The sequence below is a fragment of the Aulonocara stuartgranti genome, assembly GCF_965226115.1.
Source record: "Aulonocara stuartgranti genome assembly, chromosome: 20".
NCBI classification, from domain to species: Eukaryota; Metazoa; Chordata; class Actinopteri; order Cichliformes; family Cichlidae; genus Aulonocara; species Aulonocara stuartgranti.
Window position 1 is genome coordinate 35,028,409 of NC_138956.1, and position 27,416 is coordinate 35,055,824.

At 42.3% G+C, this 27,416-nt stretch overlaps 1 protein-coding gene across 1 annotated transcript in view; it reads right to left on the reverse strand.

The window, feature by feature from the left end:
• The window catches only part of plxna3 (plexin A3), a 136,581-nt gene that overhangs the window by 89,871 nt on the left and 19,294 nt on the right, over positions 1-27,416 (reverse strand). Inside the window, exons 2-6 of the mRNA XM_082518609.1 lie at positions 14,300-14,728; positions 14,006-14,196; positions 11,325-11,869; positions 10,986-11,150; positions 3,771-3,953 (exon numbers count right to left, since the gene is read on the reverse strand). Of these exons, the coding sequence (XP_082374735.1) occupies positions 3,771-3,953; positions 10,986-11,150; positions 11,325-11,869; positions 14,006-14,196; positions 14,300-14,616 (1,401 nt within the window). The 5' untranslated portion in view covers positions 14,617-14,728. The remainder of the gene's footprint in view (positions 1-3,770; positions 3,954-10,985; positions 11,151-11,324; positions 11,870-14,005; positions 14,197-14,299; positions 14,729-27,416) is intronic.

Consider the following 27,416-nt stretch of genomic DNA (forward strand, 5'->3'; position numbering starts at 1 on the left):
GCTTTAGGAGATTTACGGATAACTAAAGACTTAGCACTTTAGCAAAACACTAAATGGGGGCTGTAACAAGGTTCTCAAGCAACTACTATACACCTTAATTACTGTACCAGCTCATCTAATGACCCACAGGTGTTCAACCACACAAACTAGCCCATAAATCGCTTAAAGGGAACTATCTTTAAGACCTTAATAGACCTTACAAAAAGGTGCCAAACGCCCAGTACTACCCAGTTCTGCCTTTGTGCCTTTGAGAGCCAGCCCACGTTTGGAGAGGTTTGAGAAGTGTTTGTTATATAGCATTACTAGCAGAAGTCGGATAATTTCTCTTCTGGGAAGAAAATCAGAAAATGCGTGGGCTGAATCTGTCCATCATTGGTTAATTTCTTGAGTTAACCACTACCAAGCCACTGACAGTGGTTCCAACGGTGGGCGGAACAATTTTATGGTGTTGTACTGATGCCAGCTCTTCATCGCTGGCACAAGTCCTGTTTCTTTGTGGAAATGTGTAAAATGAGTTCTAGCGTCAGCACCAGCACAGCATCCAGGGAAGAGAAGCACAGAGGGCTTTGCTGAGGTAGACGTCAAGCCAAACTGAAATAAAACTAATTGTGTTTAAGAGACTTAAGGACCTTTTATAAAATCCCAGACCTTTGAAAGACCTTAATATGATTTCATCAGGTGGTTGAACGCATGGGTTATCAAATGAGCTCTGAAGAGATGTCAAACTATCTAAATGTCCTAAAGTTCCTCTAAAACATCTTCAATGATGACTCTTAGCATCTGAAAGACCTTTAACAGCGTATCAACAACAGGAACCTAAAGAACTTAAGTTTGCTGCTCTTCCCAGGTCCCCTAAACAATGTCTAGAAGTTTCAGACTGATTACCAGGATTACCAGGGTATCCTTAGAGGTCCTGGCTCCCAAGAACTTAAGGAGGACCTCTAAAAAAACCCTCTAAAATAAATTTCCCTGTAACCAACGAAAGCTTTTAGAGACCATATTGTGGTGGCTTTAACCGGTCGAACGCACACAGGTTGTTAAACATCTAGTAAGATATTTCTTTGTAGGACGGATCATTTCACAGATGATTTGACATGTTTAACCATTTCAAAGTCCTAAAAGAATAAAGGTCCTAAAGGCAAAGCTATCTTAAAAGAGCCTAGAAATATTTTAACTCCCTAAAAAGAACCTGGAGAACTTGTGCTCTCGTTCTTGCTCATAACAAACCTCTAGAACATCAACATCTTTAACATTTCCAAAGAACTTTGTGTTTTTGAACATCTATTCCTTTTTCCCTTTTCTAAGATAATCATTTATTTGTTTTTGTGAAGGTGCTCAGCGATGCTGCTTGCCAGACGCACTCGTTTGACTCTCAGACAGTCTGAGACTTGTAAATTCTACTTGTGCTTTACTGGACGAAATTTTGCACTGGAGTCAACAATGTCAGAGCGCAGTCAGGCCTACGGTCCACTTTACACGTCTGTCCTGTCCTTTTTACTTGATTTAGGTTTTTAGTTTCACCCACAGAGTGTAGGAAAGCTTTCTGCCGCTCAGCAAAGTCTTAAATCCTCCAGAGAGGACGGAGTTTGTGCTGTGGGAAACGGCGAGTCTTTAACCGACTGCCGAGCCCTGAAGGAGACAGAAAACAGACATCTTGTGCAGCTAAGTGGGGAATTTTTCTGACAGCAGCAGACAGTCTGAGCGTCTCTGCAGCTTTCTGTGAGGTTGTCCGACACCACTGAGACAACTTTACAACTTCAACAAGGCTGAGAGCATCTGTGCAGAGACACCGGCCCCATCCTGAACTGTCACTGCTCACATTTGCTTTAATCCTGCACCAGTCCTGCTTCCTGTCTCCGTGCTGTTTATCTCTCCTGCCTGAGAATAAAAACCCTGGAAATGAACAGATTGTGTTTGCTGCGTTATGAAATCAAAACAGCGTTCAGCTTATTTTCAGCTCCAGATAACAATAATAACAGCGGCGCCACAGGCTGCAGAGAGCAGGCTGGCACATATGGAGGTGTGACCGAGGATGAGTTTCATAAGCAGCAGAGAATATGTAAAAGAAATGAAATATTTATCAGATACCTGTTGCCTATGGGTATTAATATGGTTATTTATTTTAGTATGGAGTCCCCGTTAAAGGCTGAATAACCAATCTGTCTGGATACATGTGAATATTGTTTACAGAGGTGTGAAAAATCAGACTCTTGATTTTGATATTCCAACACCTGAACTCAGATCTGAGATACAGTAAAGACGTGACATCAAAGCTTTCTCAGACTCACAATGAGTTTTCATTCATACGTGATCGATATTTGAACATTCAAAGCCACCTGAGTCTGCAGCGTGCCAACAGGTTTCTACAGCGTTGCAAATCTCTGCTTAAAACTTAGTCTCTTCTGTAGCCACCGACTATCAAATATGATTATAAAACTCATTTTATTTTGTTGATTCTGGTTCCAAAATTACTTTTGCTCAAAAACACAAAAGCTTTCAGACCATTAAAAATGTTTTGCTGGTGGATTTTTAATTATTTCTAAATTTTTAACTGATCCTTTCGTGGAGCTACTAACTAACTTATTATTAATGAGTAATAGAGCAAATATCAAACTGCAATAGATAATGGAAGACCGTATGTGATGTTTCCAAATGAGTCTTTAAAATGCATCCAAATTATTTTTGGGAGACAGAAAAGAGGAACAACAAAGACGACACATGGTGAGTGTAGCTGCACTGAGCAGGGGTCTTCTTCTTCTTTTTTGACATTATTTGGAGACGTATTTGAAGACAGAAGACAACAAACATAAATATATTGTTGGTTTTTGTCTTTTTAATCATTACTGTATTAAGTTTGTTTATCAGGTGTGAGGTTTTCAGGAGTAAGAGTGCAAATGAGAAGAGAAACACAGCATTTCTGAAAGCAGTCGACTCAACAGTCACGCACACATCTCAATAAACATTTGCACTAAAGCCTCATCAGGCAGCTTCGGAAAAGACATTTGATGAAATGAACAGAATAAAACTGAAGACATTCCTGTATAAATGCACTCTCACACCGTTTTCAGTTCTTTGCAATAACTGTTATGCCAGAGCTGAAATTACTTTCAGCGCTGATGAACTGAAGCTCGGTAATAACGCAGCGTGAAGACTCACTTCTTCTAAACGCTGCCTTGCGACCGTTCCCAGTCCTACAGCTTCACAGCTAAACACCTCCGACACAGCCGAGTTTGACATTCGACAACGAACAAACAAATGATTCACAGGTGAGAGTCACACTGACGACTGATAACATCACATGGCTCCATCCGAGTGACAAAGAAAGCTGAGTACTTTATCAAAACCCCTTATAAATGGAGAACAAACACCTTGATTGTTTCAAGATGGACTGCAATCAAACAGGTGAACTTCAATCTCTTCCTTTCATCCGAACCAAAGAACTAAAAGAGCCTCAAGTGATTTAAAACATGAATAAGACAATTGTCTCTCTATCTTTCCTTCTAACCTCCTTAAATAGAAACTCTAGAAAGCAATCAAAGCCCCAAAAGCAATTTTAAAACATTAATGCAGCCCTTTCCTCTCAGCAGGGGAAACAAAAGCCCTCAAACAGTCCACCGGTATTCCTTTCCTGTCATTCTGTCCTGTCTCTCTTAATTCCCTTCCCTGACTTCCTTCCTTTCCCACAGAGTACCCAACTCAAACAGGAGCGCAAACATATTCACAACAGCTTTTCCTCCTCGGTAGACTAATCATCCGTTCTTTCCTCCTACCTTCTTCAGCTGTCCACTCCGGGTTCCCACGAACACCACCGTGTGCTCCCCGTAGGTGTATGCGGCCACGGCGCCCATGCCCTCGGTCCGGTCCTCGTACAGCGGCTGTCCCTCGATCACCCTCAGGCCTCCGAGCGGCTGGTTCAGTACCAAACCGCAGAAATCATCTCCGATCTGCTTCGGCTGTGGACCAGAGGGAAAAGGTGGCATTATTAGAAAATATCACAAGAAGCGAGGTCGCTCAGCTTCAGATGAAAAATAAGAGGAAGCTGCCGTTTTCCAAAGCCACCTAATACCAGCGTTATTGATCTGGTGCCCGCCTTCAATCCATTAGGCGGGGGATCAGTATCGGCTCTCGACAATAGCACGAGATGTGGCCCCTTAACTAAAGTTAAAGCAGCTTGAGAGCAAGATGTACAGAACGAGTCGTCCAGAAGACAAAAGCACAGACACGCACTTTGGTGGTATGGTATTTAAATAGACAATTTAATGCAGATTTTTCTTTGGTCAGATGTTCAAAAGTCATTTAAAAGATCAATATAAATGATTATAAACAAAACCCTATGTGATCGCTTTGTTTACTTCTTATATTCCCATCGTGATTCTTAATGCGCTGCAGACACCAGTGTTTTAATAGGAGACTGCAGGACCACATGGACGTCACAGTCTACACAAATCATGACTGCTCAGGCCTAACGGTGACTTTAGACCAGCGGTCCTCAACCTTTTTGCGCTACGGACCGGTTTAATGTTAGACAATACTTTAAGGTGTCGCGGATAAATACAGCAAAATAAAATGATGCGACCAAGAAAAATCTGCAGTATTCTGTAAATATAATAATAAACACAAATTCACTGAGTAATTGTGTAACTTTATTAGCAGCGTCCTCCTGAAATGCACCAATAACATTGAGCGTAACATCCTCCTCTCTGCCCCTTAATGCTCTCTGGTCGCTATGGTAACCTGTAAATATTTCTTTCAAAATAACACAAAACTACAACACGGGAAAAACCCTGAAAACCATAAATTTCACGCCCGAGCCTCAACTCTCGCGGCCCGGTACCAAACGACTCGTGGCCCGGGGGTTGGGGACCGCTGCTTTAGAAAGCACAGCTTCTTTTTAATTCACAGTTTGACTGCTTGATCAAAACAAAAAACCATTGTCGCCGTTAAACCGCTCAATGTTATCAACCATTAACTTCACCTCTGAACACCGCGGGAGAAACACAGTGCATTTATGCTTCTGCGTTAAATCTATGTCATAGTTATGTCACATGACCCCTTTGAGACCCTGTGCTGTAATCTATGTTCAGGTATCTGTGCACCTGCGCAGAAATGGAACTGTGCATCACTTCAACGCGGCCTGTTCAGCACTGCATTTCCATCTACTTCGTCTGCCACCAGGTTTTGCATTGACTGGAAGAGAAAAGATCAACTTGCGGAGAGAAATTCCACCTGCCTGTTGGTGCTTTGATGGTGAAACTGCAGAGCAACATAGACAAACTGTACACAAGTACACGCTGCCTACGGCCACTCTCACAGACTGCATCGTAGAATTCGAAATCAAGCTTTAGATGTAGGGTTAAGAGCCAATTACACTCTGCTGCAGACACGGACGTGGACAGCTGAAGACATCACGGCCAAGTAATCATTCCTGTTATACTTCTTGGACATGCGTCTAAAAAGGTTCATGTGTACTTGCTGCAGAGTGTGCATGGTCACAAACATCTGTTGGCATGCAAACATCCTTTCAGAACTCTCTCTCTTGTGCTCTCTGATGGATGACGACATTTAACGATAATGCAAAATAACTGCTTGTCATGCAGAGTGGACAGGTCTCAAGCTACCGATGAGTGCACTGATTGACATATGACAGGGTAGTACAGACAGAGTGCTCTAAAACCAATCAGTGACAGAGAGATCCATGATGAGTGAATCACCTACTTAGGGTTAGGTTGCATTTTAGCCTCATACTTAGCAAGCACAGCTCCAGAAAATAGATGTTAGCTTTCAAATAAAGTCTCTAACACTCGGTTATAAGATTTCCATTAGATTGTACCAGGCATCTCAAACGTCTACATAAAAGGGATGAAACCAAACCCAGTCGCTGTCCTCCAGGTGGATATTTCAGGTTAACAAACAAACATCATGTTTTTATTAAACTTTAACACACTGATAGATTACATGAAACTTTAAATACAAATGTAAGGAAAAGCAAGTAAAAAATGAGCAAATGTGGGGTGCATGGTGGAGGACAAAGGGCTGTAGAGCCAAAGCGCTTCATGCTTCTGTATGTTGCCCACAGGGCAGAGTGTATGGAACAGGGAGGAGACGAGTTATTACAGAGTCCACATACACTCAGAGGGTAGCTAACACCCTGTCATTAGCGGGTTAAGGCCTTGATGCATCACAGCGACCATACAGGGTGGAAAGTCTGAAACCCAAATGTTCGAGCCAACACTCCACTGGCAAGTTTATCTCCATTTTTGCACATCAAAAAATAGAGATAAATACCTTTTACATCTTAAAGGTTCACTCCTGGGAATAGCAGTCAGAATGGTTTCAGGTTGTTTGGATTAGATAAAAAGTTTCCCTCGCCATCATAAATCCCTCGTGACACCTTCAGCTCTCAGTTGGTCCAAATCATCCTTCTTCAAAGATGACTTTCGGCTCAAATTCACTTTCACACAGCAACATCTGACTATCAAACATCTTCTGTCGTGTGACCTGTCAGCTAAGTGTTGATTCACTTAAAAGATTTCTGGCTTCTATTCAACGTTTAATGTTTTCAGCTGAAACCTGTGTGATGCCGACACAGGACAAATCAGAAGTCTAAAGTCTTAAAAAGGCTCAAATGCTCAAAGCAGAGATACTCAGCTGGTTAATAAAGAAACAACATTTATTTTCAAATCAACTCACTTATTAATTAGCCAGGACGGACCACACGCCATGTAAACGGTATATTTAACTGTCCAAATACTTCAGCCAACTCTTTGTGTAACATAGAAGACAGTTTGAGTCTCTTCAGTTTTATTAAGTGAGATATTAAATGGTCCCTGGACAAGTTCACGCCCTAGTGCAGTGGTTCCCAAACTTTTTTCGCCTGGCCCCCTCTGTTTTGCAAGAAAAATGTTCGCGCCCTTCGCGCATGCACACACACACACACACGCACTAACATCCTCCAACCACACACGCCCATATTTTGCTCCACTGCGGTTTATTTCACACCTCAAATATTTAGTAAACAATTAAGCAAATACAAGTAATCTGCAGGTAGTAAGAAAATAAACTACAAACTCTTTTACGTTGCGTCCGCACCTACACGGGTATTTTTGAAAACGCAGCTGTTTCGTCCACGTAAACGGCGTTTCGAATCACCGAAAACGGAGATTTTTTTAAAACTCCTTTTTTGCGTTTATGTGTGGACGAGGAATACAGAGTTCATCACACAACGTCAAAGGTGTGTGTCTTTTTTTCACGTCACGCTGTGGCCACGTTATTGTTTACATGAGATGAATTGCAGAATGGCAGATAGAGACAAAACACTGTTAATCTGACTATCATCAGTTTTTACAGCTTACATATACACACGCCTTGAGGCGACTTTTGTTGTGATTTGGCGCTATATAAATAAAATTGAATTGAATTGAATACACACACAGTTACTGTCCCTCCATTTAGAAAGGCAGAGGCGTCACGGTGTGATTATTTTACGTGTAGTTTTAGTTTTTTTCCTGTGTTTTTAGTTTTTTTCCTGTGTAATAATATTCAACATTGCATCAATACATTTTTCAAAAATGCCTCTCTGTGCAAAATGGGTTTAAAAACATAAACAGCTGTGGGATCCTGTTTGTCCGTGATTTGGACAGGGGGAACAAATCGTGGCAGGATCAGCCTGATTTGTATCCCGCTGTAACTTTACTGTATAAAGAGCTAACATCTCCAAAATGTCAGGAGCAGTTAGTCATTACAAGAAGTGTTTGTGAACTAAAAGTCAAGAATGTGGGATCCTGTTTGTCCGTGATTTGGAGAGCCCAGCGCTGCTCCCGATGAAGGGAAAACCAATTCTGCAGGGAGACCTACCTCGGCACTTGTGCAGGTGAAGCCAAAGGGAAGATGCTTCACCATATTTTCTAGTCTTTGGCTTAGAATGAAGTTTGTTTGGAAACATATTCAGCGATGCTTCATCTCCTGCTTTGCGTTTGTGAGGAGCCCCGTTGCTAGCAGTGTCCAAGCGTTGTTTTTGTTTTTCCCTTTTCATGCCACGCCCCCCCTTGCAATGGCTCTGCGCCCCCCCTAGGGTCGGGCCCCACACTTTGGGAAGGTCTGCCCTAGTGTATGCCTGGTTGCTCACCTTAAAGCCTGCAGGCCTTGAAAGCTGAGCAGTACTACCTCTGAGGTCTCGGGTCTGTTTCCTGCACATTCACTTTGCTTGTGAGGAATGCATAAGCATACTTCAAGATTTATTTACCTTCTAAGATAACAAGTGATCGACTGTAGAGGCAGGGGGGTGGTTCAGCAATTAGCAATGTTGCCTCACAACAACAGAGTCCTGGGTTAAAACCCGGGCATGGCTCTTCTGGCGGGAGTTTGCATGTTTATCTGCCAATGAAACTTTAACTCCACAGTGATCAGCTGCAGCTGGTACCGAACTAACGCTGGCAGCTGCAGACTGAAATAGTGGAACTGGAGTTCATGCACAGGATGAGGAAGTCACGTGAGTCATCAAGTTCACACACTAGTATCTATTCATTTATTCGAAGAGGCGCGCCTGTCCCACTACTGCCACGAGTACTTTAAAATGAACTGAGAGACAACTTAAGTCTTTTAAATTCTTTGTTAGCTCAGGGGTTATCATTTACTCCTCACACTATGAGAGTCCGAGGTTTAAACCCAAACAGCAGGTGATCTGGTGCTTGGATAGTACATTTCCATTCAATCTGAGCACTCAAAGCATTTTTACTACCCATGTACACACATCCATGTGTTCTTTTGTTTTTGTCTTTCTGATGGAAGCATCAGGGCAACTTGGGGTTCAGCATCTTGCCCGAGGTTTCTTCAATATGCAAGCTGAAAGAGCCAGGAATCGAACCACTGAGGGTCCAATTAGCAGACGAGCTTCTCCAGCTCCTGAGCCACAGTCGTCCAATTTACCCAATGGCCCCTTATCAAATCTTCTGATCTCTTTGCCATCAGGCATGAGATTTTTTTTTTTATGTGAAGAGCTTTTAGAGCTCACTGGTTTTGCTTCCTGGGTGCATAAAGCTATGCAACTATAGTGTTTAAACAAAGTTTATGATGCTTTCTGTTTCCTCAGCTCTCTGTGAGGGTCCTCAAAAGTTTAAAAGCTCAAATGAGACAGTGTGGGAAGAAAAAGTGCCGATGGTACGACACACACCTTGGTCTGTCTGCATCTGACGCACCCCACATTGTCATTACGCATACTGTTGACTGAGTGAGCCATCAAAGAGTCATTTGGAGCTCTGCATCTGTGTGAGGTCTTGATAAGATTTCCTCAGAATGAGGGCTTCAAACTAAAAACCATAAAAACAAAACAAGACCATCTACTCAAAGCTACAAACACACAGAAGCACACACAGAGCAGAGATTGTAACGTGATGTGCAAACAGGAAACCTGCTGCTGACACTTAATGAAGAACGAGATTAAAGCACTCACACAAAAATATAAAAACACACACACACAAACTGAGACCATCCCAATGTCACATCCCATTGAAACACACACACACACTTCCTGCTGTTTTTGACAAAAGAAGGAGGTCAGAGCAGGGCCTTTGTCCCTGCTCTGACCTCCTTCTCCTTTCACTTTACCCTGAAAACACAAACACACACACACACACACACACACACACACACACACACACACACACACACGCACAGTAGCATGGGTCATTAACTTATATTTCATCACTTTCATCAGCGTGTGGCTGATTGGCTGTGATTGGTTGCTTGGTTGGTTGGTTGCTTGGTTGGTTGCTGTGGGCAACTCCAACCCCACTCCACCCCTCCTTTTCCAAAACCCAGGCCCGGCTCAGAACTCGTCTCCTGGCGGGTTTCCCTGCCTGGTTGCCATGGTTACCACTGCAGGCCATTACCGCCATGAATAAGAACATCATCTACCCCCGACCTGAAATAACCCCACTGCAGACACTGAGAGGGAGGGAGAGCTCTTCCTTCTGTTCGCTCTGGCTTGTTTTTCCTGTATTTTTTCCAAGTTCACACTATTTCTCATCTTTTATCCATTTGAGCAAATGAAGTATATTCAAACTCATCTTTAGTGTGGGGACGAATCTGTCACAGTTTGTGAACCTTGGTGCCTTGTGGGGACAAAAACATTCAATTTAATAATGAAATGTAAGTGTGAAGACTTAAGGTTGGGGTAAGTCTCCAGGAAACCAGCGTAAGTCAACGTAATGTCCTCTGAAGTGACAGAAACATGACTGCGTGTGTTGCAGCCTCAGGGCAGCCTCTGGCCAGATGATGTAGTTTGCACAAAGAGACCGAAACAAAGGAAGAAGTAAAAGACGGCAAAGAGATTTCTCTCCTTTTCTTTATTTTCCTGCTAAACATGCAGGAGGAAATGGTCAGGACTATCTTTTTTAACAATCTAATTAAAAATGTCAGTCTTTCCTCTTACACTTGGCGTTTTTGGCTTCAACAGAAATTGGGAAAATGTGGCAGGAAAACACCCGATCCTGATATTGGACTAGCCTATACTACAGAGCTGTTTAAGAAGTCCAAGACATGTCTGACCTTTAGCAGCAAATTCAAGGTCATCTCTCAAGCCTGTAGAAAGAAAGTCCAAACCACAACCTTTAGGACTAGTCTCCTGCCTGCAGCGGGTCAATCTGGGGCCCATCAGCTTATGTGTTTACTTAGAGCTTGGATAAGATCGCCAATATTTTACGATGTAGCCAGTGGTGTCATTAATTAATGCAGACATATATTAACTCATTCACTGCCAGCCATTGGCAGTGAATGAGTTAAACCCATTGACTCATTCACTGCAATTGACGGCTATAGACGTCAATGGCAGTGAATGAGTTAAAAGTGTTTTCAAACGCTAACCCGAAAGCATCTGTTCCTGACATTTCTTTTCTCCTTTCAACAGGTAGCACATGTTCTTATCCAAATATCGTCAGACCTTAGAGGCCCAGTCCAAGTCAAGTTTCAGGGCTGAAGGTGCAACTTACAGTGTGGATGCAGGGCAGCTCTTTGTTCAGTAACCACGGTAACGAGAGCCGTCCCTCTCCACGGTAACAGGAGCGGATCCTTTCTCTCATGGCCAGGTTGATGTCATGGAGGGTGAACAGACAGAGGACCGTCTCTCTTGGTGGGTTGGAGCGGTTCTTCTGACCCTGAAAATCCACAAAAGAAATTAATTCATTTAGAAATAAATTAGATATTTGCAGGTTTAAGTCCTGGACTGGCCTCTGAGCAAGGCACCCTTCAACAAAAAAAAAAAAACTCAGAAAGTTCAAGCTCAGATCGAAAACATCCAGTCAGAAGAGAGGGCATCAACAGTTACCTACCTGTGAGAAGACGACAAACAGGATGTCGTCGTTTTCAGAAAGGCCGAGCGCTTGTGCCAGCCGCCGCCCTGGTTTTTGCTTGTAGGCGGCCTGGACCAATCGGTACTCTATGCCATCTTTTGTGCAGCCCAGAGGAAACTCTACATATGAGTAGAACTCGGTGTCATCAGAGCACATCCTCACAATCTTAGATGTGAAGAAGTTCTCTCCTCCGGCATCCATCTGAGTCAGCTGTGTGTCCAGCTGCAGCGTCAGGAAGTACACGTACGTGCGACTGGAGAAGCCGTAGACGTAGTAGATGTCGAAGGCAGGGTAGAGTGACAGGGTGTCGGATGGGATCTTGATCTGCGAGGAGACGAACTCATCCTGGTAAACCAGAGAGAACATATCGACGCTCTCCTCATCAACCACCAGCTTCCTGCTGGACAGCGTGGGGAAATATTCCGACTTTCCATCGATGGCGGCTCCGATGAACAAGTGGCTCTTGGTCTTCTCCAGCATCTTTCTCTTTGGGTCATCCAACCAGTGGTCTTCAACAATCACACCTGCAGAAGAAGGACAAATAGGCAGGATGCGATTAACACTGTGCCTTCCAGAATGTTCAGGACAAAGTCCTAAATTTTGTAGTTTTACAAACACTTTGCATGAACTGTTTGCAGATATTTTTTTTTACATAGGCCTCATTTTCACAGCTTTACAATCTACTGTGATGCTGTACAGAGGTCAGTTCTATCAGCGGATAGCCAAAATAAACACATCTTCCTTTAAAACTAATCAGATACTTTTAGCTTTTTCATAATAGTAATGTAACAGAAAAATATATTGACTTTTATTCTGAAGAACATTTACTGGAACTCCTTCGTTCTCCGGCAACAAAGCTATCAACAATGCAACGCACAAACAACCTCTGGATCAGATGCTAAAGAAAGGACAAGTGTTAGCAGGCAGTGTGAGACCCATTTCCACCAGAAAAGCTCCGGCGGGTCCGATTAGCTCTTTCTTTTCAAGCAGTGTCCCACAGTGGCTGTTCCAGTACTTTAATCAAAGGTCTAACTAATTTCACTCACACCTTTTTTCCCCACTGATACCCGAGCAGAGAAAATATTCCAGCATTTGTGAATGAACCAAAAATCTGCTTTACAAAGAAATATGTGGGCAAAGTCTAGCTGTCAGTCATCTGTTGTTATGTCCTGACAGTCTTCATTCAGGTTTTTGTTCATGCCAAAAACTGCACATTATAAAAACCTGCAAAATATTTTGACACTTGATTGACGTCTGCAAGTCGAAATGCTTCTCCAGCCTGCACAGAAGTCCAGAGGGAACATTGGAGCGTATTGTTTTTATTTTAGGCATTAAAATGATTACATTGGGACAATGCATCAGTACAAAATCTGCCGAATGTTTATAATTGAGTATTTACAACAAGACAACATGAAAATAAAACTGCTATTCTATAAAATATTGTTTACAAAGAGCATGCATTAGATTCCCTCTGTTGCATTAGCTGCTGATATCACTGTAATCCAATAAAACAAACCTTCAGGGAAAAAGCAGAGACACAGTTTCACAGTGAGAGTAACTGCTGTCAAAGCCATCAGCTACTAGCTAACTTAACTGTAAAAAAACCAAAACAAAAACGTGATTCCTTGAGAAAACCTTTCGAAACAGCAATTAGTTGCTCTAACCACTAGTGGAGAAATATTGTTAACGTGAAGCTAAATGTTGACCAGATCAGCTAGTAGTATTAAATGTAGGACCAAATTAGAAACGATTCTGCAGTTAGCTGAATTCATGCTAGCCTTGGTTAGCGGCTAGCTTTTGTGATTTATCTAAAAACTATTATAAGAGACTTGGGTAGAAGTTTCCATGTTTTTTTTTTTTCTTGTGCAAATTGATGGATCAGTGAAGCATCATTTATGGAGCTGTGAGTGTTAGCTAGTTGTAATCACAGACTGGCTAAAAGACGCAGCTTTAGGGTCTAAAAACTGTTCGATTTCAATTCAATTTTATTTACACAGCGCCAAATCACAACAGTCGCCTCAAGGCGCTTTATATTGTAAGGTAGACCCTACAATAACACATACAGAGAAAAACCCAACAATCATATGAGCCCCTATGAGCAAGCTCTTTGGCGACAGTGGGAAGGAAAAACTCCCTTTTTACAGGAAGAAACCTCGGGTAGAACCAGGCTCATGGAGGGGCGGGGCCATGTCGCAACAAGTTGGGGTGAGAGAAAACTGAAGAAAAAGCAGACCTGCCTTAAACCTGTGTTATTTGTAGTGGGAGTCTGTGGCCATCTGTAACCCTAGTGAACCCTTTCCAGATGACCTTATTGAACCAATCACTAGATTAGGTTGCATCAATTAAAATGTGGACTTCTATTTATAAATTACAGGCTAATTCAGAAAAGATTATCATCCAAGGTTTGCTCACTAGACAACAGCTGATTAACCAGAAGTGGTTATCAAATGAGCAAATGGAGTTTTAAAGTCAGCTTCACCCCTCGGTGACAAAAACGCTCAGCTTACGTCTTCATAGCATGACTTCACTAATCAATGGGTGACATCATGGTGGCTACATCCTTCTTTTCCACTGTCCAGAAGCTAATTCCTTCCAAATGTCTTAAATTGTATTACCTGTCGAGGACTCTCTAACTCCACCCCCTCTTCAGCCTTGCTTACCTGCCATCCCATCAGCCTCTCGGGCTCCAGACAGGTAGTGCTCCTTGCGGTGATGCGGTTCCCCCAGTTTGAAGAGATCCTCCAGCCTGAGGAACTGACAGACGCCCTGCCAGATGGAGCCGCATGCCACCAGTCTGTTTCCAATATAATCCACTAGTAAGAGCTTATTCACGTTATCTGACATCTCCAGTCTGAGGACAGAGGCAGACAGGTAACGCAGACAGGTGAGACAGGTGTAGACATACAGATGTAATGATATATAGAAATAAATAAGTGAGACAAGAGGGGACAAACCGATGAGCGCAGGACCTGACGCTGGGTGGAGGGTAACAGCTAGCATTGTCCTCCACAGGTCCGGTCATGTGACTCCGCAGCTCCGTCAGATTAGCTGACAGCTTCAGCACTCGATTCACTGCTCCAACATACACCTCACCTGTACTCTGGTGGACGGTCAGGTGGGTGAGGGAGGTGTCAAAGGCCCGGTACACCACTCTGCCCGATGGCACGGAGGGAGGCGGAGGAGCAGCAGGGGCTGAGAGGATAGGGGAGGAAAAGAGGACAAGGGAGAGGAGAGGGAGGAGGAGCAGAGGAGAGGAACAGGAGAAGACCATGGTGGACACGAAGAGGAAAGGATGAAGGGGCAGAGGAGGAGAGGGGGGAGGAGGAAAAGGAGAGAAGAGCTGGCGGCAGGTCTGGTGAAGAGTCGGCTTCAGTGGGGCATGGCTGCAGGGAGAGAAAGAGGAAAACGCATTCAGAACCAGCTTCAGAATATTCATGTTTTTAAACTTTCTTTAACGTTGTAGCAATTCACTGATGGACCTCTGAGCATTAATGGCTCCATTACAAACAGGTCCTCCTCACAGACAATTCAGCTGCTTTTAAAGGCACCAATGTGACTGAATGCATGAAAAACAATGTGTATATGGTCTGTGTAAAAGATAGATAGCAGGAACTTGGATACATGGCAGAGACGAGCACTCAGCATAATGAAACTAACGCAGAAGCGACTCAATCCTTTGAGGTAAACATGCAGGAGGTCCTTTTTCTCTTCCCCCTCAGCTGGGTACATGTTTCTTTCCCACTGTCACAAAGTGATAGTTTATAGACCTCATATGATTTTGGGGGCTTTCTCTCCAATATTGGAGAGTCTTTAAATTAAATATAAAGTACTTTGAGGCGACTGATTTGCCACTGAATTGAACGGCTGCAGTTCCTGTGGTGATCACTTAAGGCTGGCTCAAAAACGTAGAGTCCCGTATCAAAAAAAGCCAACTCTGCAGCAGAAATAAACACGTTTGTAAGGTCATTTTAATTTTTATTAACTTAACCATCTGGGAAATGGAGTTAGCTGAGCAGTGTCTTGATTAAAATAAAAGTTTATATAGTATTAAATTTTTTAATTTTGACCATGTAATCTTCTAAATTCCTTGAAAGGACGTCACATCCCTGATCTGCATCTCATCCCTGGTCTGATCAGTCTCAGGTGGATCACCTGCAGGAGGATAAATGCTAAAATATGAGAGTCACGCAATGACCGCAGGAACATCTATTCTTCACAAGGCCACCTCAAACGCCAAGCAAGGTGTTTCACCAACAATAAACAGAATTATCTTCAAAATTATCCCGGCCTTAGCCTGACAGGGAGCTTTAGAAACCAACAGGCAGTATTATTTACCAGAAACACACACACAGATAGCGAGTGCAGAGATTAGCAGAGTGTGGGAGTGTAATCGAAGCAGATAGAATTATTGATCTGTTTCTGTCTGTCTTCTCACTGAATCTCTCTCATAAGCCTCAGCAGCTCCAGTAACACTAAGCTGGATGGAAACTTCACTCTTATCCTTGCAGCCAGTTCAACTCCGACTGACTGACAGTTCTAATCAACACACACACACACACACACACACACACACACACACACACACACACACACACACACACACACACACACACACACACACACACACACACACACACACACACACGCGTAAATGCCTCGACAGTTTAATCCTAATCTACAGCGATATTAACACCAAACGCAGGACAAGTTTGGGCTGCAAGTATTGTGTTGAAAAGCCTGCAGCATTTGCGCTCAGCGTGGGTGTCCCAGTGGGAATTGAACCCTCAACTGCAGCACTGCTTTATATCAGCCTCCTGGTTTTCAGCTCAGACGCATTAATCAATACGAGAATACGAGAAACGGCGTGTGGAAACAAAGAGCTGGATTTATTTTATCTGGCTTTCAGGGGTTTCTTCTTCTGCTTTCTCAGTTACATCTGGAGTGTCTTTTTATTCATCTGAATAAGGTTTAACAGTGGAAACGCTCACTGCAGTCTCAACGGGTCAGATTTGGTAATATCTCTTTTTTAAAAGTCGCTTTTAACTCGAGTCAGGATTAGTGAGCAGGCCTACAGAGAACACATCTGTTCTGTTCAAAAATGTCTTTGAAGTGATTTAAATAGGAGCTCTTCGGCTCATTTTCAGCTCTGTACTTTCACTCCGGTGACTGCAGCGGAGCAGCTTTGCATGACTCACAGTTCAAAGAAAAAAAACAACTGTATTTATCTTATTCTGGGCTTTTATGCAACACTCTTTTCCATCCTTTGTCTAAAGAAATCCATTTAACTATACAGGGTGGGCCATTTATATGGATACACCGTAACAAAATGGGAATGTTTGGTGATATTAAAGTCCGAAGACAATTGAAAGTCTGAAGGCAATTGTCTATGGTGTGACGATACGAGATGTGCAGCACCTGAAACTACGGATACTGGACGCCTGTGCTGGCATTTTTCCTGCGGTGTTGCTATCAGTGTGTGAAGAGTGGGAGAAGAGGGTGGCATTGACAATCCAACACAATGGGCAGCACATTGAACACATTTTATAAGTGGTCAGAAACTTGTAAATAACTCATGAAAGAATAAAGTTACGTTGAAACCAAGCACACCATTGTTTTTCTTGTGACATTATCAATACGTTTGATGTGTCACATGGCCCTCTTCCTATTGAGAAAACAAAAGTTGTATCCAAGATGGCCGACTTCTAAATGGCCACCATGGTCACCACCCATCTTGAGGAGTTTGCCCCCTCACATATACTAATGTGCCACAAACAGGACTTTAATATCATCAAACATTCCCATTTTATTACGGTGTATCCATATAAATGGCCCACCGTGTACATTAAAACATTAGCTGTTGTGGAAGAGCGTTAAAGCTGCATTCTTCCTAATAGCCAGCAGGGGGCGCGCCTCTGGTTGCAGAAAGACTTGAGGTTCTATAGACGTTTACAGGGACGCAGCGTTGCTCTGCAACCTCAGTAAACATATTCTTGATATGTCACGGATTCAGTCACTAGTTTGAAATCTGAATATGCAATATTTTCGATTGTTGACATTATCAGGGTCAGAAAGAAGAACAGAGCAGGATATGCTTATTGGTCAAAACCTGACACGTCATTAGCCAATAAACAGACAGCTTCAAAATGTCACAACAGAACTTCTTGAACCAGGCAGTGACATCAGATGGCTACAGTCATTCTTTAAATACAGTCTATGATTTTTTTCTCTGAAGGCCTGCCTCTCTGAACGCTCTCTTTCTTCTGATTGGCCGAGTGCAGGAAGTCCCCAGAAGTGAGAAAACAGTTCAAATCGAGCACAGATTAATAAATATGGTTAAACAGTCTGTGTGTGTATTTAAACCATTTGACTCTTTCATTGTATTTTAAAAGTGACTAATGTGTGCTGCACTTTGCCCAATTTTGTACATCAATAAAATATGAACTAGTTTAACCAACTAATATTTCTGGTGCTGACAATGTTTACTCATCGTGGTCAACTGATCACTAATAATACATATTCTAATCCCAGAAATCCCACAGAAGAAGCGGAAACGAATTATTTTACAACTGGGTGGAAATCTGTCTTATTTCAGGTCAGAGAGGTGCTCTGCCTTCACATGAGTGAAATTTTGAAAAACACAGAAACAAAAACGAATTAAAAAACAAACAAACACACTATATACACTGTACAATGGAATATTTAAATAAAAAAACGTGTGAAATAAGACTGCCCTGTGGGACCAAATCTCTACAAAACAAATATTTTACACAGTGCGTCCTCGCTGTAATTAACGTATTTCAAATAAATAATAAATCGCTGTTTTCAGACAAAAATGGGGAAAATGTAGCTTTGAGCCTCTCAGGTGTAAAGAGCTTCTCGTTGTCATCCCTGCTAACGATGTGAGTATTTGTGACTAATTGTCGATTCGAGGAGTTTACAAGACTCCAGGATATGCATGAGGGCTCAACGGTCAATTGAGAGCGTAATGATCAGATTAACAGCAGGTGGTAAATGTAGATTTCTGACATGCAGCATGATGGTGGATCCACTGAGGCTTAAATTTCACTGCAAAATTTGGGAGAAATGAAACGAGTCCCGTGAACAGAAACAATGTGAAGTAAACCTGGAGCTCTTTCTGAGCAGCAAACAAATCACGAGCCGCCCTGTCCTGTTAATTTTACTGTCAACGTGTGAATTAGTTTCAGCAAACGGGGGAGACATGTTGGACTGAGGAGGTCCAGGCGTCTCTCTGCAGCTTCATTAATAAATGAGAAGAAGAAGAAAGAGTCTTTTTTTTTAGTGTCATTTAAGAGAGGTCCTCCTGACTGAGCTAAAACAGATCCTCCACACAGCGACTGCACAGCGCCGTGAACGACGGCTTCTAATGAGACAGAAACTGAAGGGAGGGATAATAAAGTTTTCAGCCGGGCAGCGGAGACGTACAGGAAGCCGAGTCCAACAATTAACCCCGTGACACACACACAGAAACACAAAGAGGCAGTGAAAGATCAGCACATTAGTTAATTAGCCCGCTGAGCTGAGGGGGAGACCAGAGAGAGGAGAGGTCGACAGATGGACCAGTGTGTGTGTGCGCGTGTGTGTGTGCGTGTGTGTGTGCGCGTGTCTCAGAGTGTGTGACGGACAGCTGGGCAGACAGAGGACACAGATAGAGTTTCTCTAACTGGACTACGATTTCACTGGATCATCCATCACCCTGGAGAACCGGAGGCTGTGACTGAGGACGAGTGATGGGACGACCCCATCAGAGCGAGGACATTTCTGCACCTTAATGGCTTGTTTGACATTTTAGACTTGGGTTTTAAAATCACATTCAGGGTAGAGCTGGCTAAATATGAAGTCCTTTTATCTGGTTGGCCTGAAATCTCACAGAAAAGCCTTCAGCTGATCCAAAACACCACCGTGACAACAGTAACAGGCACATAGGAGATTATATATTTCCCATATTAGCCAGGCAAGAGTTCAGAATTCATCTAAATACATACAAAGTCTTAATGATCAGGACCGGTCACATGTTAAAGATCTCATAGTGCCATGTGATGCTGACAAAGCTCTCAGGATGCTGAGCTGTGATTTCTACAGTTTCTAAAAGTAGAACAGGAGGCAGAACCTTCAGCCTGAAATGATGCTATAAAAATAAAATGGAACTGAACACAAACGAATATGTCACGTTATCAGTCAAGCTGAGAATAAAGTTATAGGTCTTTTAATAACAAAAGGGAAGTGGTGTGAACAAACTTGTTCCCCTTCAGCTGTGGTTGGCCTGTAAAAAAGAGCTGCATTCACTGCTTTTTGTGTTTCTTCTTTAAAAATGCCAAACAAATTTAACTTTGCTTCACAACCAAAAAGCATTTCTGGGTGGCGTCCAACCTGAAACCGGAGAGGTGAACGAACTTTCCGAAGCAAAATGGAGAAGGCGGAGAGTCTGCTGTGCCTTCGCCTGAATTGGCTCAACATAAATAAAACTGAATAAAATGGAATAAATCGATGCGTTTCTTTTCCTTTACGGTGATGCACTTTCACCCTCCCTAAAAGCACAAATACACTCACTGTTTGGCTTAGCTTGAGATAAGATCACAGAAAGAGCGCCTTAGGCCAGCGGGGTCCAGGAGACGTAAAACTGGCCCATGGTGTCACAAAACCCAGGTGTTGGTTGTTTGTTGGCTAAGGCGTCGGTTGCTCTCCCTGCAGCTTCCCTGCAGGTCTCCCTAAATGCAGGAGTCTTAAATAAAGTTAAATTATTCTTCAATAAATCAATGAATATTTGTGTCGAATCGCTGAGATTTTAGCATTTACCAAATTTCTGATGACGATTTCTGCGATCGAGCGGCCTGGTTTAGGTCCGGTGCGTTGGCGGCGAAACACCAGCTGTAACAGTCAGTTTGTTTCAGCAACGATCAATATCAAACGTTTCAGATGTTCTGCTGCCGCTCGGCTCGTCGTCAGGTTGGAGCTGCAGGTCGTCAACATTCATCAGGCTTCATTAATGTTCTGTTGTCAGATCTGAACCGACTACGTGACCTTTGGTTACTCGCAAATTATGAAAGCTAAACTTAATTATCAAAGGGGGGGGGGGGGCTTCAGAGGATTCATATTTGATAAGTGGATTTGATATTCAGAAGCAGCTCCATTAGGAAACATTTGTATGCAATTACCCACAAAAGGTTAGATTGCTGAGAGAGCAGGAAAGAGACAGAAACCACGAGTTATTGATGATCAAATAAAGTAATCAATCCAAAGCACTATGCTTCAGACAGATCTAGCACAGTCTCCTGAAATTGCCTTTGCGTAGTTTTGCAACACTGTGGCACAGAGAAGTAAGAAACCCCAAACACCACCACACACATCAGAGCGTAACAGCTGTGTATTTTGCCACATTAACACTCATGCTTCATGGATGGATTTCAATACAGATGCTGCAACTACTTCAGTGTCTCTCTACTCAGTTAATGACTTTAAATGGCCGCTAAAACAGCTTTTAATGTGGTTAAAGCACAAATGTAAATCAATTAGTTTAAATTCATCAAACAGCAAATATCTTATTCGCCAAGTGACTAATGACATGTAGCCAATGAGCATGCAGCATCTCTGAGCTCTGCCCCAAGGCAATGACCCGAGTTTTCAAAACAAAAGATGGCAAATGGATGATCAAATTATTTTTCCATTTTATGAACTTAATGTTAGGTTAGCACCAAGTAACCTTTCAAAATAAAAGCACAGGGACTATCTAGTCCTTGTGGAGGCGAGTCTTGCCACTTGGCGACCCTCTTAGAGCATTACTGGGGAAATCATACAAGGAGAAGATGTGGCACTCAAAAATCCTGAATCTATGGGAGAATTCTCACATGTTAAATATGGATAAAGACTCAACAAGACAGCAAAGCAAAGGGAACATTTTAGCCTGTCGTGCACATGCACAGTAGAGGTTCACAACCTTTCAGGCCCTCTCTGAAAATCATTTAGACTTCAGGGTGAGCTTCTTCTGAATTCTTTTTTTGACTTTGCCCCAAAATAAGATTTTAAAAAGTCCCCCCCCCCCCCCCCCCGGACGTTGTGTTTCTACATCTCTCAATCTGGTTCACCGATACCGCGCATTGATCTCAGCCTTTCAGGCATCATTCCTGAAATGCATTTCCATACTCCTATTATGAAATTATGCGACCATCTACAGCATCCAAACTGCCGTGTTCGAGTGCTGAATTTAAACGTGTAAACATTGCACTCGGCCCCGCCTCCACCGAACGGGGATAAAACGCTGCCGAGTGCCAGTGCCAGCTGTATCTCAGCGCAGTCGCCCTATCAGGCCTGAAAGTGTCTCAATCTCCCATCTGTTGGCCCGAGTCGCCTCTAAACCATCCAGCTCTCAGCTCTTATCTCTGACCATCTCTGACCACCCTGCATCTCTTGCCACCCAAACGGCCCCTGAAGCCTTTCACACCAGGAAACTGCAGCACAATGCTGCTTTGTTGTGTGTTTATCGGAGCCCACAATTCACACACAGAGCCTCAGTCACAGAGATGAGGGGGTCACACAGGGGGGACGCAGATGGAGGTGATGGATGTGGGCGACAGAAGGGGTGTGTTGGTTTTATAGCTTCTGGTTGGGCCGTGATGAAGCATTTGGGTGGAGTTTGCACTGCATGTCATATAAACTATAAAGATGTCGTTTCAAACTATTAAGTGTTGGTGCGGATAAAGATCACCGGGCTGATTGGGCCTGAGGTTTCACATCCGGGCCGGTTTCTAAGAAGATAAAATCATGCGAGAAGTTTGTGTTCATTAAATCTGTTGGATTTAAATATAGAACAAACGGAGCTACAGTAAAGAAATTAAATAAAAAGACATATTTGGAATAAAAAATGGACGAGATATTTATTGATTTGATTATTTACATGACAAATAAATAACAGAAGCATCCAGTGGATGGATGAAGTCCTTATCATGTTGCCCTAACATTTACATTTTATGGTAACATCTTTTAACCTCATTGATTTTATTTTAGACCTGCCCATATAAATCATTTTGCACCTTTAATTTTAAAAGATCCCAGATACATGCTATTGATTATTTAGTATTTCTATCATATTTTTATTGCACATTTTCACAATTTGAAAAAATATGATTTTTAAATTTTCTGATATTTTAATATTGTTACAGATTATCAGTTTTTTTTATCCTTTTTTAAATAAAACACAAGTTAAACATTACAATAATTATTCCTTGTGATGCTTTCGTGTAGTTTAGGGTTTTTCCCTGTCTCTTTGGGCATTAATGGGCATAATAAAATATTTATAAATGTATCCTAATATAATGACAAACTTATGATAACAGTAGAATAAACTGGTGTCCCGAAGAACAATGTCATGGTGGGACCCCACATGCTGCTTAATCTAGTTTACACAGGAGTCGGCGGCAGAGATCATCGCATCCATTTTCTCTTTTTCCCCCCCGTTATCCGATTAGGGTAGCATGGGCTTTGGAGCCAATCCCATCTAACATTAGGCCAGAGTCAGGGCGCACCCTGGACTCGGCCCATCACAGAGTAACACAGCCAGCCTTTCACACTTACATCCACACCTCCAGCCAGTTTTACAATAACTAATTAACCAAAACATTCACATGTTTGGACTGTTGGAAACCCGACATGCAGAGAAGCAGAAGTCAGAGATCCAGACAGAGCGGGTGAAATGTTCCTAAACAGATAACATATTGGACTTGTTGTTTTAATATCTATCATGTAAAGAAATAAAGTGGGAGATGAAATCTGTTGATAAGTGCGAGTTAAAATAAATCTCCAGTTAAACAGACGGGAAAGTGAATGGGAGGTCACGTGAAAGTCTGTGTCGTGCTGATGGCTGCTTGTGTGAAGGTCACATCTGTCTAACAGGGAGCCCAATGTTTCTGAATCAGCGAATTCAACTCGACTGAAGCTGTCAGATATGGAGCTGCTATATTAATAACAAGAAGACAAAAACAGATCATATCACACAACTTATTGAGATTAAGCTGAACGTCGGCGTCTATTGTCTAATGAGGACTAAAACTTTCCTAAACACAGGCTGTGAGAAAACATTGAAAACTCTAAAAATCTAAACGGGGTGTTACATAAGAGCTGACTATGAAAAAGGCTTTTACTCCAGTCTGCCCTACTTTCTTACCTGTCTGGACCCTAATAAGAACCAAAATCTCCAAAACTTTTTTCATACTGTATTAATTAAGACTTAAAATCAATGACTGAACCCATAAACACATCAGGAGAGCGTTGACTGAGGTCACAGATCAAGTAAACAGCAGGGCCGTTTTCCCATAGACCTCTATACAATCTGACCTTATTGCAGCCAGATGAATCGCCCCCTGCTGGCCGTTAGAAGGAATGCATGCTTAAGGCACTTTTACATTGTCTCCTCTTTTCAGACCTGGAATCTCTTATGTACAGTGTATGGATAAAACTGGTCGGGTCAGAGGATGAACTGAGGGGATGCAGAGAGGGCCACACTAACATAGACAAGCTTTTTATGTTTTTAACACTATGAGTCATGCAAAGATGATCCCCGGAGTAATAACAGAGAGCTGAAAATGAGCCCAAGAGGACTCCTGTCCATTTGAGGGTGGTTTACAGTCTAAACATTGCTTCATGAAAACCAAATATTCCTTATAAATCTGCAGGAGATAAACAGAAGCCGCAGTGATGCTGGGAGGATACCGTATCATCGAGGCTGAGATCACAGTAGGCAGGTGGAAGCAACGGCAACATCGGAGACGATTTAAAGGTGATGCCAAAAAATAACTGCACCCCACCCCAACGCACCACGACATTCAACTGTTGAAGCTGGTAAAAGCGGCTGCTTTCAGTTTGCTTCTCGTACACAGATTTATGCAATGAGTGTTTTTATTGAAGTCGATTCAAATGTGTTTTACAACCTATAAGCTGCTGCTAAGTATGATTTTCCCTGTAAACAGACAGTTAATCTTTTATGTTGGTATAACAACAGCTGATCTAATTTAGTCTGATTGTTGTGTCACTTCCTGTAATTACATAAACACAGTGAGCCGCAAACCACCGAGTACGCTAATACGTCCGCTTTAATTTCACTGCATCTTCCTCTCAGCCGGCCCCTATAATTACAAACCACTGTAAACCGTCTGACTGTGCTAATAACAGCTAACACGCTAACACGCCGTCCTGAGAGTCCCACGGCGTGATCGCTTCACTGTCCGTCTGGAAATCAGAGCTTCTTCCTGCTGCTGGCTGGAGGTAAATAAGAAAGAGCCTCTGTGGGGAGGGAGAGGAAGGCTCTGCTTCACCAGACCGAGCTGCTAATTACACACTGGAGCTCCCGCCACAATAGACACTGTTCGTTAAACATACGAGAGAGAAGCGGGGGAATTTACCGGGAAAGAGGAGACGGCAGAAGGGGCTTTTGAATCTCTTTTGTAGCACTAGTTTTGGCTTATTTCTATCTGATCTTATATTTAATGCTAAAGAGTTTCACCTGAAGCATCACAGGTCCATGAATATCTTTGTCTTAAAGTCTAAAATACAACTAATTAACAAATCCATGAATCTCTTAATTTTCTTCAGTTGATATTGTTGGTTTATTTGGGTCTCCTCCTGGCTAGATACCAGCATGTCCAGGGCTCACACAGTGTATGAAAACTTGACTATGAGCAGCAGTGGAGTTTACAATGATAAGGGAAAAAAAACCTACACAGAAAAATCCAAGATTTAAAAGGAAATTAAAAACTAAAAACATAAATCAGTGCACACATCATGCAACGCTCTGCAGCTCTGGGTGCTGAAGCCTGAGGCCTGACCCTCCAGAGGAAGCTCATTCCAGCAGCTCATATCCTCGATCTACTTCGGGTGGTCACTGCGTACAGCTCGTGAGGAATGTCGACCAGTCAGTAAATTAAAACTGTTGTTTATTACCCGTAAACGAGCCTGCTGTAGGTCAGAAGGTCAAACAGGTCATTCGCCAACCTGAATTTTGGTGGTTTGAACTCCAAAGTGTCCTTCACAACGATACTGGATCATAAAATGGTTCCAGTGTATTCTTAACATGACAGTTAAAACTTAAGACTAATAAAACAAAATTAAAATTGTTTAATCAATAATGGTAAATTATGTTGATGTATATCATAATCGTTTGACAGAAGGTAAAATCTCTCTATTCGGTTTACCGCTGCAATCATTTAGCCGGCGTTAGCCAATCAGCTGCCAGCATTTTCATGATAAATGAGTTTTTTTAATAGCAGAAAATACTCAATATCAGAAAATGACACTACAAGGAACGTCTCTGTCTTGAAACAAAACACAGACAGCACAAGGTGTTTTTTTGTTCAATGAGTCCAGGACCTCCCGAAATCATCACTTTTCTGTCATGTAAACAAATAAAAGCCTGAAATGCTGACATTTAAAAGAAAGAAGCAGAATGTTTTGGGCATTTTTGCACATTCTGGGAAACATTTTGTTTATGTAGATGTCCAAAAAGCAAGTTTCCATTATGTGGAGCAAAGAAAAGTAAAAAAAATCCTTTACATTTAAATGTATCTGATCAGTAATTGTTCTCAGCAGTCCTGGGTGCAGCCCCACCAACAGGTCGCTGTAAAATCTCCCAATCAGGACAAGGAGCAATTTTAAGGAGGGACACCTTAAATAGACGGCAGTTAAAACTGCTTGTTCGAGACAGGATGAACTAGAGGTCACAGATACGTGAGGGTTATTTTAATCTGTGAATCATGTAACGCTGCTCTAATGGAATAGAAATATGAAGCAAGAAATGAGAGAAGATCCACTTTAAGCACTGGAAAAATACAAATCAAGGAAAACCTCTTCAGCTGGCATGTGGTTGGTCTGTGGGACCGTTCATTGATGTTTATCTCTGCAGATCAGATCCTTTTAGCCTCTGAGAGATGTTTGTTTAAGTTTGCTGTAACCGCTCAGGGTCAGACGTGTTTAGATGTTCGGCCTCTCTGGTTTCCATCAGCTGATCCATTAAATAAATAACATAAAAAAAGAAACCAACCACCAACATCACACAGCACATGGAACTCTAATGAAATAACAGTGTTAGACACTGATGTGTGTGTGCGGCCTCAGACTTTGTGGTAATGACACTATAGACTATAATACACACACACACACGCACGCACACACAGCTAATGGAGTTGGTGGCTAAAGCAGAGCTACTCCAGATAATTACTCTTCAAAAACATTACTATATCCTCACACACACACACACACACACACACACACACACACACACACACACACACACTAATTATATACACACCTGCATTTTGGAATATATTCAATCTTTTGGAATAAAATCAAGATATAACTCAATGTGTGCTGCAGAAAGCACACTGCTATTAAAATTAGCATAGGACGTTTTTGGGACTAATTTAAATGTCAAATAAGCCAGAAAAAAAAACAGGCCAATCAGCTAGCCTTAAACTAATAAAACATACAAAACAGAAAACTGTAATAGAAAAGGTCTAATATTGTCCTGAATAATACAGCATGTGTGTTTAAAAATTCATTCCTCAATACCCAAAACGTATTTTAAAACGTCATCACCATACAGGCACAATAAACACACTGGGTTTGTGGACGGCTCTTATGAGTGCTGCTCTGGCACGGTGGTTATAAGCCAGATTATTCTGGTTCAACCACATGAAGCTGTACTTTTATTTTCTTCCAAACTGCTGTTGGAGGATTACACCTGTGGCACGTTCAAGCTCGGTGGTTTACTGTACCTGTGCAGGTAACATGCAACATTTAACTCTTGCACATAATACTTTATAGAGCCTATATAACTGGTATATTTCCTGCGCTAACTAGCGCTAGTTGGATAATCACACACAGATAAATTATAGAACAAAGCTAACCTATAGATAACTAGGTTAGCTAGTTATCTGTAGGTTAGCTCCAAAGCGCCAGATGCTAACAACACTGGCAAAGACTATAAACTATAAAGCTAAAGTCACCAACCTGTCAAGTGTAAGCTAGCTGCTTAGATACCCATCTCCTAGTCATTGTCTTCAAATGTTA